Source organism: Cyclopterus lumpus, chromosome 19 (assembly GCF_009769545.1).
Source record: "Cyclopterus lumpus isolate fCycLum1 chromosome 19, fCycLum1.pri, whole genome shotgun sequence".
Taxonomy (NCBI): domain Eukaryota; kingdom Metazoa; phylum Chordata; class Actinopteri; order Perciformes; family Cyclopteridae; genus Cyclopterus; species Cyclopterus lumpus.
In genome coordinates, this window is record NC_046984.1 from 17,849 (window position 1) to 31,826 (window position 13,978).

General features: G+C 44.3%; 1 protein-coding gene across 1 annotated transcript in view; it reads right to left on the reverse strand.

Annotated features, from left to right (window-relative positions):
- Positions 1 to 3,014: 3,014 nt before the first annotated feature.
- Positions 3,015 to 13,978, reverse strand: part of hs3st3l (heparan sulfate (glucosamine) 3-O-sulfotransferase 3-like) — a 31,791-nt gene continuing 20,827 nt past the window's right edge. The window contains 3 exon segments of the mRNA XM_034558838.1: positions 3,015 to 3,187; positions 3,190 to 3,402; positions 4,499 to 4,728. Of these exon segments, the coding sequence (XP_034414729.1) occupies positions 3,015 to 3,187; positions 3,190 to 3,402; positions 4,499 to 4,728 (616 nt within the window).

Consider the following 13,978-nt stretch of genomic DNA (forward strand, 5'->3'; position numbering starts at 1 on the left):
TATAATATAAAGTGTACATGTATAAGTATATATGAACAGTATGCATTATCAATGATGAATTGAGTGTTTATTCATACATAACTAATGCAAACACTATTCCATTCAAAACTACCACCCTTTAATGACTCTAAGCCTCTTGATATTTAATAGTTGAAAATGTGCAAAGTTGCTAAAGCTGTGTGTTCATGACTGTGGCATATGGTACATACTTTGTATTAGAGTGATGATACATTGCCTCCCAACAAGTATGTGATCTAAATAGCATCAAGCATTAAGTTACGGTATTTACAATGTCTTGCCATGGAAGGAGGGAAGTAACAGAATGTGGACCTGAGGACTGTTAATCAAGCCTCATAGAATACAAGTGGGAAAGTGTAAATAATGGAGGATAGGCCATGCTGAGTGCCTTTACTTACCACAGTGTCCCTCTGATCAAACAGCATGCTCTGTGATGCTGTTTCTCTGACTAATAACGACTTTAGAGGAAACATGTAGCTGTCTGCAAACTGCCCAAACTCATCAGCTAGAGGAGTGTGTTTTTTTGTAGCTCTCTGTATCATATGTACGTGATGGGGTACCTTTTCTTATGTAATCACACGATTTGTATTCATGGTAAATGTTTTACATGTTTTTTAAAGCTATTTTAGGCGCATTTGAAAATGTATATTGTATATTATGTATTTAATTTATTTGTTCAGTTCAAAGTGAAATGTATTGTAGACAACTTAAAGCTTGAGTGGGTCATATTAGAGAAACTAGCAGGAGTATATTAATTAAAAAAGTTATCCATCCTAAAAACCCAGACCAGTGTTTCAAACTCTCCTGTGAAAGTAGCTAGCAGCTCCAAAAGTCCCTAAATCTGGTGAGAAGGTCTGCAACACTGATTGCCCTTCCCTTCAGACCCTCCAAAGCCTTCTGTTAATGAACGTAAATGGCTGTTGTGACTGTGACACGCAAGAAAAAGGGCAGACTAGGATCAGGTAGATAGATAGACAGGTAAGGACACAGGTAGATAGGTAGACAGGTAGGTAGACAGGTAGATAGACAGGTAGTTAGGCAGAAGGGTAGATAGAGGATTAATCAGACAGGTAGGAGAGGTAGACAGACAGTAGGTCAGCAGATAGATTGACAAATAGGCAGGCCGTCCAATCATTTCCTTCGGCTGAGTGAATTGATTAGACGGGCTGATTACAGTCCAGCGACAGCTTCTTATATCAGATCTTTTTTCTTATTTTGTCAGAACATTTTCTTTATTGCCTTACGATGTGTAAATATAACAAATATTACAAAAACGTTTGTCAAATGCATTACCTACCCCAGCTTTAAAGATGTATTATGGTTAAATATGAATTTAATATTTAATTGAATTGAATATGTCAGCAATATATGCTGATGAATATTTTTGTGAATGTCAGACTCATTTATAGTGGCACTTCAGTGTTCTTTAGTTACATTTTTGTGGGTAATTATTTGCAACCTATATTAATATGAACAAAATGATATGAACAGATATGATTTAAAGGTAAACAAGGAGAGAACATAATAAAAAAGCATCTGCTTTTTACTGTGTTTCCTACTAGACTCTCGAACTCGCCCTTGATTGTCCACAAGATGGTGACGTTGTTTTACTCCTAAATAAGCAGATTGTCTTTTGAACCCAGCAACTTTCCATTTTTCTGATGAAAATAGCTCTTTGTATTTAATCTTTAACTCAACCATATGTGTACACTTATGCAGAACTGGAAACACCAGCATGTCTTTTGTTATAGATTTTTTCAAATTGTAATTTACCCCTTAAAAAAATAGAATCCCCCAACAGTATAACTCAAACAATTATCTAAATTCATCAATTTCATCAGCATTATTACAGGGACATTTGCAAAGCAATTGCACTAATGTTGTCTGTGCACACATTCAACATACATCCAAACTATACTCATTGTGTCTCAATGGGTACTTATAATAGCATTTGATGAGACAATGAGGAAAAGAAGTAATGTGGGAAAGATCAACAATAAAATCAATTCAAAATAGTTTTATTTTTTACGCTTTCAAACTAGTGCAAATACATGCAAACTGAAAACAGACAACCCTGTAAGCAGGCCATCTCACTGTAACACAGTAAAGTCTGAAAGCTTCATACATCACTATCATGTTAGGTCGACCTCTCATTGATTTGACTTGGTCTTGTTTTGGTGGTCCAGTGTGCCCTTTACTTCACTCAAGGTACAGTTGGATGCTTTTGCTACCTGAGCCCAGTACATTATTGTGCCAACAGGCTGGGAAGCAAGTGATTCACATTAGTACACCTTTATTGATGTATGCACATTTATTATTTAAGAATACAAAACCACTCAGTCAAATCTCAGCTCATATACATTCTCTCTCTCACCCTTTTACTGCTCGCAACATAAAAGATTCATCCCCTTTTTTTCAGGGGCAGTGCTTGGAGGACGATACTTAATATGCATATATTGATTGCCCTTAAATTCTTAACCAGTGAGAGTGAAGAACAAACAGGTAGGAAATAGAAAGTTGTGGTCATTTGGGAATGTGAAAATATCCCTTTTCCGGGTGGATTGTTCCACTACAGCCTACCAACTCGGGCATCAGGATTAAACTGCCAACCAAAGACATTAAAAGCTACACTGTATATTTTACCATCCAACCTTTTACAGCTGTAACCAACTATAGCAAATACTGTCTCATGGCCGACTTTGCACATTGATTGAATCACCAGGCAGAGGGAGAAAGATGTGAGGGGACACCCTTGTTTAATACCACAAAAGTACATATTTTACTGAACATCTATGATAAATAAAATACTGTATTTCAAACACTTTAACAAGATTATTAATTAATGTAGATAGTGGTAAATGTATTAATGCTGGGGTTTTTAGATTTTAAGTTTCTGAGATTTCCCACTGCTGATCAGAATCGGTTAATTGACTGTTCTCTTAGACTTTCGCATTTCATAATGGCAACAAAAGCTTCTGATTCCACACAATAAAGCGTCACTGCCATCCAAAGTCCTGGCCCGCCAGTTGATAGAAGCGCTGGTTATGCGGCTTGTAGAAATCCCTCAGTCTCTGCATCACCTCTGGGTTGATGGAGGCATGCGTCCTCCCTTTTGTTTTCCCAAGGCAGTGAGGTTTACTGCTGCCCTCTGGCTTCTTCAGGCAGGGAAGCCTTTTGTTTTGTTGAAGTAGAAGTGCTTGTCTGTGACAATTCTCTGGAGACCTAGAAAGTCCTGGACTTTGCCCAGTTCTCCAGCTGGGTCGGAAATGAGCCTCTCCCCGCTGACCAGATGAATCTGACTCCTGGGGAACCAGGACAGCCAGCGCTCCAAGTGCTGGGCGTACAGGCCAATCCACAGCGGGCTCCACAGAGAGTCAATTTGACCTAGAGAGAAGAAAGAGATATACTGAGGTTCTTTATTCAAATCCAGTATTGCTGCAATCAGCATCCTCTTAAGTCCTCATCCAACTTAATTTAGCTACTGACCTAGGGATTTAGTTTGACACTCATGGCCCCCTTAGGACAAAATATGAGAACCTTGTCAATGGGACATTCTAAACCTTATTACAGTAAACATGACAGAGTTAGAGTTCCCCTTCAGACACATTTTAAGTATGTAAAAATACTCTTCTGTGATTAATGTTTTTTTAACATGGTTTTCCCCACATCATTTTTTTTTAAACTGGTTTCTGGAATCACATCTACTCATTCTCCCTCATTGACACATTCTGTATCCGACCTCACCCCTCCGACTACTGCTCATGCTAATTTGATTAGTACAGATTCTCTCAACCCATCCCATATCAGACCGATAATAAGACCCCCAGGGGCTTATCTGACTGGCTACAGATAAGCCTCTGGGGGCTAAGGGCTATATTTTGGAGGTTCCTGTGTAGTCAGCAGATATCAGGGCCAAGACTTCTCTTCCCTATGCTGCTCATTGTTTACTGTCTGATTTACCAACTACAGATGCGAGACTAGAGTTGGAGTTCAGAGACGAAATGTACCACCGGGTTGTTTTAACCAGTTTACTAAATCATTTTAAACCAACCTAAAGCTTATACATACTGTTTAGCACCTACATTTGACCAAAGTCTGCTTGAATGTGATGTGAAGTCAATACTACTCAAACTACAAACAGAAACCAGAAAGCCCCCAACACATTCCATGCCTTGTTTGTGACAAAAGCTTGTTGTCTAATGATAATAATTTGTCTCATGCTTACTTGCTTGTGCATCTGCAGTTTATATTTAGTGTGGGCTGATCCATATGTATGTTTTTTATGTTTGTGCTTTCACTAACTCCTGCATTGTAAAAAAAAAAAAAAAAACTGAGAGGTAAAGAACAGAGTGCTAAATCTCCAGCTAAATCTCCAGGATCAGCCCAATGTCATGTATCAGCAGCCAGGAAGACCATAAGTTTGTCTTTATCCATGTAGTGTGTCGTTGAGGCCCTGCTCTGAAGTCCCAGGATCCATAACCTGTTGTGCGGTTCTTGAAGGCCAGGCTCTCAAAGGGAGGGATGTCGGGGGTCTTGGAGATGATCTGTGTGTAATCAGATATGGCTCTGGACACAGGGTCACGGACGACCACAATCAGCTTCACATCCTGTGACATGGCATGGACACGTGCTGGCGTTTCCTGGGTAACAAAGTAGCGAGGCGTCTTTTCCATAACAATCTGACCGTCCAGGGCTTTGGGCATCATACTTCTGCAAGTAAAGGAAAAATCTAGTTAAGATACAAAAATATAGAGAAATTGAAACATGTGTGCACTACTCCATTAAATGAAAAATAAATCTTGATACAAAGTTTAATATGTGTATAAAGTGAGGAACATAGTATGAAGGAAAAAAAATGATGAAATAGTTAAATATTCATTGGTTTGAATCTAACTCTCGTCAAGAAAGTGATGGTAATTAGTTTAGCCATTTGCTTAGTCTTTTTATTTGGATAAGCTAACCATTTCCTGGCTCTCGTCCATATTAGGGCTGACAGACTGATATTTAAGTGGTATTGATTTTCTCGTCTAACACTCTGGAAGAAAGTGAATAAGTGTATCTTCCAAAATGTTAAAACCATTGATATAAAACTTTGCAGCTAATTATGGGGGACTTTAGTGGGAAATAAGTTCAAGAAGTACAAGGTGGAAACATTAGCATATATTTGGCAGAAAGTGAGGTTATCCTCCATGATACTTCTACAATATGTTCAGCGTTCAGAAACACACACACTCGCACACACTCTCCATAATACAAACCCCCATTAGTCACTTTGACAGACTCAGTCACACTCTTACAGACTGAGCAGATGTCTAAAACAGTCATAGTTTCTATCCAAAGATATCTCCAGTGATCCAGACACACAGGCAGGTGACAGCTGTTGTACATGAACACAGAAGTCTTTCATTGATGTGTCTCACTCTGCTCACCTCTAACCAGAATCCCGGCAAATGGGACTCATTTTGAGATAAATGACTCCAGAGGGCCCACAGGACCGACTGGGGACTCGGGAAATTCTGCCAACACACCTGCCACACACCTGACTGACTGACCAAATAAACACATCATGGCCATGGTCACACACAGAAAGGCCCATACCAGTGTATTTCATCTCTTAACTGAAAAGTTTTTGCTGACCATTTTCAAATGAAGTCTGTAAAGTTTTACATTTCGAGAGGAATTTTCTTTTTCTGTTCCTGGCACCTGTTAGTTTCCCTTAATTTCCATCCTATGAAAAAATTAAGTTAGGAAACGTGTTGTTTGCTGATAGAAATAGACATTGGTTTTCACTTTGTTCTTAAGCGCTGAACAGTAATCTAAGTCAATCAATCCATCCATCCATCCATCCATTTTCAATACCGCTTATCCTCATTAGGGTCGCGGGGCGCTGGAGCCTATCCAGCTGACATAGGGCGAAGGCAGGGGACACCCTGGACAGGCCGCCAGTCCATCGAGGGCAATCAATCCAAATGGCAAAAAAATTACAATTTGCAAAAGATAGCAAAATGGTTCACAAAAATAGTGATCATGTAATGTGATGTAACATTTACCAAATCTGTATGAACCATGCTTTTAACTGATATGGATTTATAAATTCCCCTCCAGGACCCCAGGCCCCAGAAAGGTTGTAGCCGACCCCTCTGACCCTGGACATCCTTTGAGTCCATTCCTTCTGGCAGGAGGCTGAGGTCCATCAGGGCCAAGACCTCACGCCACAAAAACTGTTTTTTCTATATCTTCAAATTCTTACTTTTCCTAATTTTCCTATGTTTGTCGTCACGCACCAATCACCAATCCATATTGTGTACGCGTACTTGGCAAAAGCATGTTTTCAGATTTTTTTCTGATTCTGATTGTAATCAACGCCTTCTGGAGAAACAGCTTTATGTTAAAGCAGAAAAGAGTGAGTTTCATGCCGATTCTGTGTCTTTTCTAGGCTTCATCATAGCCCCTGGAAAGATACAAATGGATCCGGCTAAAGACTACGCTGTGGCTCAGTGGTCTAGACCTGATAACCGCAAGAAGGTTCAGCAGTTCCTGGGTTTTGCTAACTTTTACAGGTGGTTTATCAGAAATTTGGTATTTTGCTACTTTGTTCAAATTTGTTTTCTGTCATTTGCCAGGTCTTGTTATTTTGCTACTTTGTTCATATTTGTTTTCTGTTTGTTTTTCCAGTTTAATAAACTGTGATTTTTTGTTCAAACTTTGCTTCTCGACGCAGAGATTCTTTACAGTTGTGTTGGATGCCAGGGCATTGCCATCTAGCGGAAACCACACCAGATAATTGATCTCTGAGGTGTTCAGGGCCGAGTAATATAACTTCAGTTTTGTCTGAGTTTAACATCAGGAAGTTGCAGGTCATCCATGTTTTTTATATCTTTAAGACATGCTTGAATTTTAGCGAGCTGGTTGGTCTCCTCAGATTTGATCGATAGATATAATTGAGTATCATCTACATAACAATGACAAGTTTATGGAGTGTTTCCTGATAATGTTGCCCAAAGGAAGCATATATAAAAGGTAAATAAAATTGGTCCAAGCACAGAACCTTGTGGAACTCCGTGATTAACGTTGGTGGTCATCGAGGCTTCATCATTTACAAATACAAATTGAGGTCAATCTGATAAATAGGAATTAAACCAACTTAGTGCGGTACCTGAAATGCCAATTGACTGATCCAGTCTCTGTACTAGGATGTCATGATCAATGGTGTCGAATGCAGCACTAACGTCTAACAAAACAAGTGCTGAGATTTATCTGATGCAATTAGGAGGTCATTCGTAATCTTCACCAGTGCTGTCTCTGTGCTGTGGTGTTTTCTAAATCCTGACTGAAACTCCTCAAATTAACTATTAAATAATATTAATATTATGGTGTAGAAAGTCACACAACTGATTTGCGACTACTTTCTCAAGGATCTTAGAGAGGAAGGGAAGGTTAGAGATCGGTCTGTAGTTAGCCAACACCTCTGGATTAAGGGTGGGCTTCTTCAGGAGAGGTTTAATTACAGCTACTTTGAAGGAATGCCGTACATGGCCTGTTAGCAAAGACACATTAACAATATCCAACAGAGAGGTGCCAATTAAAGGCAACACGTCTTTAAACAGTCTCGTTGGGATGGGTCCAAGAGACAGATAGACGGTCTATCAGTAGAAACCATTGAAGACAATTGGTCAAGGTTAATGGGAGAAAAGCCATCCAAATATACACCAGGGCATACAGACGTTTCCAAGGCCACTCACTTGAGGACAGATCGGCACTGGTTGAGGGCAAGAGATCATCAATCTTGCCTCTAATAGTTCAAATCTTTTCATTGAAGAAGTTCATGAAGTCATTACTACTGAGGTCTATAGGAATACACGGCTCCACAGAGCTGTGACTCTCTGTCAGCCTGGCTACAGTGCTAAAGAGAACCCTGGGGTTGTTCTTATTTTTCTCTATTACTGATGAGTAATAGGCTGCTCTGGCATTGCGGAGGGCCTTTTTACATGTTTTAAGACTATCTCGCCAAACTAAGCGGGATTCTTCCAGATTGGTTGAAGGCCATATGCTTTCAAGCTTTCGTGATGTTTGCTTCATTTTGCGGGTCTGAGGGTTATACCAGAGAGGAAACCTCCTTTGCCTCACAGTTTTCTTCTTCAGAGGGGCTATGGAGTCTAGTGTCATTCTCAGTGAGCCTGTAGCACTATCGAAAAGATGATCAATCTGGGACGGACTAAAGTTAGCACAGGAGTCCTCCGTCACATGAGACGTGGTATTGAATCAAATGCAGAAGGAATCGTTTTCTTTAAATTTAGCTACAGCACTGTCTACATCTGGTGTAGACTTTTGACTAATGGTGTACACTCCGGTAGTATAAACTCAAAAGTTATGAGGTAATGGTCTGACAGAAGAAGGTTATGTGGGAAGACCTCCAAATGGTCAATGCCACATGCAAGAACAAGGTTGAGGGTGTCGCCAAAGCAGTGAGTAGGTTTCTGACAGAAGCCAATCGAGTCCAACAATGAGTCAAATGCAGCACTAAGGCAATCATTATTAACATCCACATGAATATTAAAATCTCCTACAATAATAACATTATCCGTTTAAGGACTAAACTTGATAGGAACTGAAAATTCAGATAGAAATTCTGAATATGGACCTGGTTGCCGGTACAGTATAACAAATAGAATTGGCTCTAATGTTTTCCAGGTTGGATGTGAAAGACTAAGAACAAGGCTTTCAAATGAGTTGTAGTTTAATTTAGATTTAGGATTTATTAATAGGCTTGAGTTGGCTGCTACTCCACCTCCTCGGCCGGTGCCTCGAGGAATGTGAGTATTAATATTACTTGGAGGAGTTGATTCATTTAGGCTGACATATTCTTCATGACTCAGCCAGGTTTCGGTAAGACAAAATAAATCAATGTGATTGTCTGATATTAAATAATTTACTAATACAGCTTTATATTAGGAGTCCACATTTAATTATCCTGTTTTGTTGCACTGTTGCAATAGTGTTGTTAACCTTTATGAGGTTATTTTGGATGACTCCTCTTCTGGTTACTTGTGATTTAAGTGGCCGTGGGACAGACACAGTCTCTATAGAGTTAAGGGTGGGTACATACATACATACATACATACATAGATACATACATACATACATACACAAATACATATGGTATTCCACAAGGTTCTGTGCTTGAAACAATTTTCTTTACCTTATATATGCCTTTGGGTAATATTATAAGGAAACACGTAAACTTTCATTGTTATGCAGATGATACTCAATTATATCTATCGATCAAGCCAGAAGAAACCAACCAGCTCGCTAAAATTCAAGCATGTCTTAAAGACATAAAAACTTGGATGACCTACAACTTTCTGATGTTAAACTCAGACAAAAACTGAATTTATTTTACCCAGCCCAGAACACCTCAGAGATCAATTATCTGGGGATGTGGTTTCTGTCGATGGCATTGCCCTGGCATCCAACACCACTGTAAAGAATCTCGGCGTTATCTTTGATCGGGACTTGTCCTTTAACTCCCACGTGAAGCAAATCTCAAGGACTGCATTTTTCATCTACGTAACATTTCTAAAATCATGCACATCTTGTCTCAAAGCGATGCAGAAAAACTGGTTCACGGCGTGTGTTACTTCTAGACTAGATTAATGTAATTCCTTATTATCAGGCTGTTCTGGAGCTTATGTACTCACAACAACTAAGAAAAGAGATTACACTACTCCTGTATTAGCTGCTCTGCTCTGGCTCCCTGTAAGATCCAGAATCGCATTTTAAAAATTATTTTCCTCACCTACAAAGCCTTGGTTGGTGATGCACCATCATATCTTAAGGAGCTTATAGTACATGTGGTGGCTGGGGCGTATTAGGCTCAGCTTCAGGGGGGGAGCAAAACTGGGGTGGGGGGGCAAAAACCTGGGGATTGTGACATGACTTGTTACACAGGAGCCCAACGTGGGGCCCCCTGAAGTAAAGCAAATGGAAGGAGATAAGCAACACCCGAATCTGCCGGACCAGCCGATCATCGCGTTGGGGGCAAATGCTGGGCGTGATCGCAGCGATGCAGGGGGGACCAGGCGGAGGCAAACCGCCAGTTCCTGGGGGCGCTCAAGGTCCAGATGGAGAGGCAGACCTACGCCCTCGAGCAGCTCGCCACCCAGACAGCTGCAGCGCCGTCAACGCAGAACCCCTCCACCTGTGCAGGGGTAACTTTGCACAAAATGACGGCGGCTGACGACGGGCAATCTTTTCTGGAGACGTTTGAGGTGACTGCGGAGGCGTGCGGCTGGCCAGCGGTGGAGTGGGCGGTCCGTCTCTTGCCTCTTCTCACTGGGGAGGTGCAGACAGCGGCCCTGGGGCTGCCTCCGACAGCTCGACACAATTACACGGATGTACGTAAAGCCGTCATGGATCGGCTGGGACTGACCCCGCAGGACCACCGGCGGAGGTTCCGCGAGGCAACACTGGGGCCCAAGTACCGATCCTTTACGCACCAGCTGAAGGACGCTGCCACCGAGATGGCTACAGCCCGGGGCACAGGGGGGGCACAGGGGGGGCGCAGGCGACGGTGGAGAAGGTCGTTTTGGAGCAGTTCATGGAGGGGCTGCAGGCCAGAACATCAGAGTTCACGGCCCCACATCGCTGGAGGCCGCCATTACGCTGGCGGAGGATCACCTGGCGGTTCATCCCTGCGGTCAGGGGGACAGTGGCGGTGCACGGGCTCCAGCCTGGCCGACGCAGTTCTGGACGCGGCCCAGACCGGCACCACGGTCAGCACCCCTCCCTCGGTTTTCCCAATCCTCTGACCCAAAGCAAACTCATCCGGGTTGCCGGCTCTCCAACACCCTCCCCAGGTCCAGGAGCAACGTACCGCATTCCGGTAAGATCCAGGGGGGTACACATCAGGCGATGATGGATTCTGGCTATACGCAGTCTATGATCCACCAGAGCCTGGTTCGGCCCGGGGGCATTGATGGAGGCATTGTGGCTGAAGATAAGGTGTGTGCATGGGGACGTTCACGAGTATCCTATGTGTCAGCGGAAATTAGACACAGGGGGAAAAAGCATAATGTGAAGGTATAATGTTAGCTCCCACCTTACGCACCCCCTAATCTTGGGAACAGATTGGCCGGGGTTTAATAAGTTAATGGGACAGGCTGCGGGGGGGTGTTCACGGCAGACAGGGTCATGCGATATCTGTGCTGTGCTCAGCGGGGACGCAGGTTGTCCGACAGTGTAGACGGGGAGGGGGAACCGAGTTTCACTCCATGGAAGATTTTCCACTCGAGTAGTCTCGGAACGATACTCTACGCTCAGCCTTGGATCAAGTGATACGAATTGATGGTCAGCTGGTGCGCAGTCATATCCGCACTTTTCATTAATTAGGGACAGACTGTACAGAGTGAGCCGTGACGGTCAGACAGGAGAGGAAAACACCCAGTTGCTGGTGCCGAAAATCCGCCGGGAAATGATTTTCCAGGCGGCTCACTATAACCCGATGGGCTGGTCACATGAGATATGATAAAACACTGGACCGGATATTGACCCGATTTTATTGGTCGGGCATCCAGGCGGATGTGCACCGTTGGTGTGCGTCCTGCCCAGAGTGTCAATTGGTAAAACATTAATGGAGGTTCCGTTCGAGCGAATCGCTATGGACCTCATTGGGCCATTTCACCGGAGTGCACGCGGATATCGCTTTGTGTTAGTCCTGGTGGATTACGCAACACGATATCCGGAGGCAGTGCCATTGCGCAACATTTCTGCAAAGAGTGTCGCGCAGGTGCTGTTTCAGGTCATCTCCCGAGTCGGAATCCCGAAAGAGATTCTGGACTGGGGCACCTAGTTCATGTCAAGAACACTGAGAGAACTTTACAGGTTACTGGGCGTTAAGGCTATTCCGACCAGTGTGTACCACCCACAGACAGACTGGTGAAGCGTCTGAATAAGACTTTGAAGTCCATGATCCGTAGATTTATTAATCAAGATGAATTTAATTGGATAAATAGCTTGACTCTCTGTTGTTTGCACTGCGGGAGGTCCCCCAGGCCTCCACGGGATTTTCTCCCTTTGATTAAGGAAAACTGTGAGGAGCACCAGCAAAAAACGGGATTCAGTACGTCCTGGACCTGCGAGCAAAGCTCCACACACTGGGTAGGATGTCACGTGAGAATTTGCTCCAGGCCCAGGAGCATCAACAACGGCTGTACAACAGAGGAGCCAGGCTGAGACAATTCGCACCGGGAGAGAAGGTATTGCTTCCTTCTTCCAGCTCCAAACTCCTCGCCAAGTGGCAAGGGCCCTTTGTGGTCAGACGGCGAGAGGGGGATGTTGACTATGAGGTTGTGCGTTCTGGCTACATAGCTCTACCACCTCAACCTTCTGAAAGCATGGAGGGAGCGGAGTCTGTTTCTCTGGTGTCCGCGGTATCTGAGAGAGAGGAGCTGGGGCCTGAGGTCCCAAAATCCACCAATCCGGCCTCGCTCCTTTGTGAAGACCATCTCTCCGGGACCAAGAGAACAGACATTGGCCAGTTGCAAGAGCAGTTTTCTGACATGTTCTCTCTCCTTCCAGGACGCACAAACCTCATCATGCACCAGATTGAGACTCCTCCGGGCGTGACGGTGCGGTTACGGCCCTACAGGTTACCTGAGCACAAGAGAAAAGTGGTTCAGAGGGAATTAGCTGGTATGCTGGAGATGGGGGTAATAGAAGAGTCCCACAGTGCCTGGTGTAGCCTCATTGTTCTTGTTGTCAAGAAGGATGGATCTATACGGTTCTGCGTGGACTATCGCAGGGTGAATGATGTGTCACGGTTCGATGCTTACCCAATGCCCCGCGTCGACAAACTCCTGGACCGACTGGGCACTGCGCGTTTCTTTACAACCCTGGATTTAACCAAGGGCTACTGGCAGATTCCTCGGTCGCCAGAGGCCAAGGAAAAAACGGCCTTCTCCACTCCGTTTGGTTTATACCAATTTACCACGCTTCCCTTTGGGTTGTTCGGGGCCCCAGCCACTTTTCAACGCCTCATGGACCGGGTGCTGCGTCCGCACGCTGCATATGCTGCCGCCTACTTGGATGATGTGATCATCCACAGCACCACCTGGGCGGAGCATGTGCAGCGGGTGGGCGCGGTGCTGGAGTCCCTGAGGCAGGCGGGGCTCACCGCCAACCCAGGGCATTGTGCAGTTGAACGGAGGGAGGTACGGTATCTGGGGTACCACTTGGGTGCCGGGCAGGTGCACCCTCAGGTGGACAAGACTTCCGCCATCGCCGCCTGCCCGCCGCCCAAGACAAAAAAAAGAGGTGAGGCAGTTTTTGGGGCTGGCGGGTTATTACAGGTGCTTCATTAAAAATTGTGCAGAGCTGACCAGACCCTTGACGGTCCTCACCCGGAAAGGTGCCTCAGATCCGGTCCAGTGGACGGAGCAGTGCCAGTTGGTGTTTGAGAAGGTAAAACAAGCTCTCTGTGGGGAACCACTCCTGCATACACCTAACTTCTCTCTCTCTCTTTTACTCTGCAGACTGATGCGTCGAACAGAGGGCTGGGGGCCGTTTTGTCCCAACAGGTAGAGGGGGTTGACTGCCCTGTCCTTTACATCAGCCGGAAGCTGTCAGAGAGGGAGAGAAGGTACAGCAGAGTGGAGAAGGAGTGCCTGGCCATCCGGTGGGCGGTTGACTCCCTACGCTACTCCCTCAGCTGCGTTAGATCAGGGGTAATGTGTCTTGCCCCTATATCAGGTGTGTTGCAGATGGAGCATGGGACCGGTAGAGCGGGATCAAAAAAGTATCCTGTCAAACATTACACGACTTGTGCTCATTCCTTGGTGCTGGAGGGGGACCCGGGGATTGTGACAGGACTTGTTACAGTACCATATTGCCCCACTAGAGAGCTGCGCTCACTAAATGCGGGGCTACTTGTGGTTCTTAGAGTCTTAAAATGTAGGATGGGAGC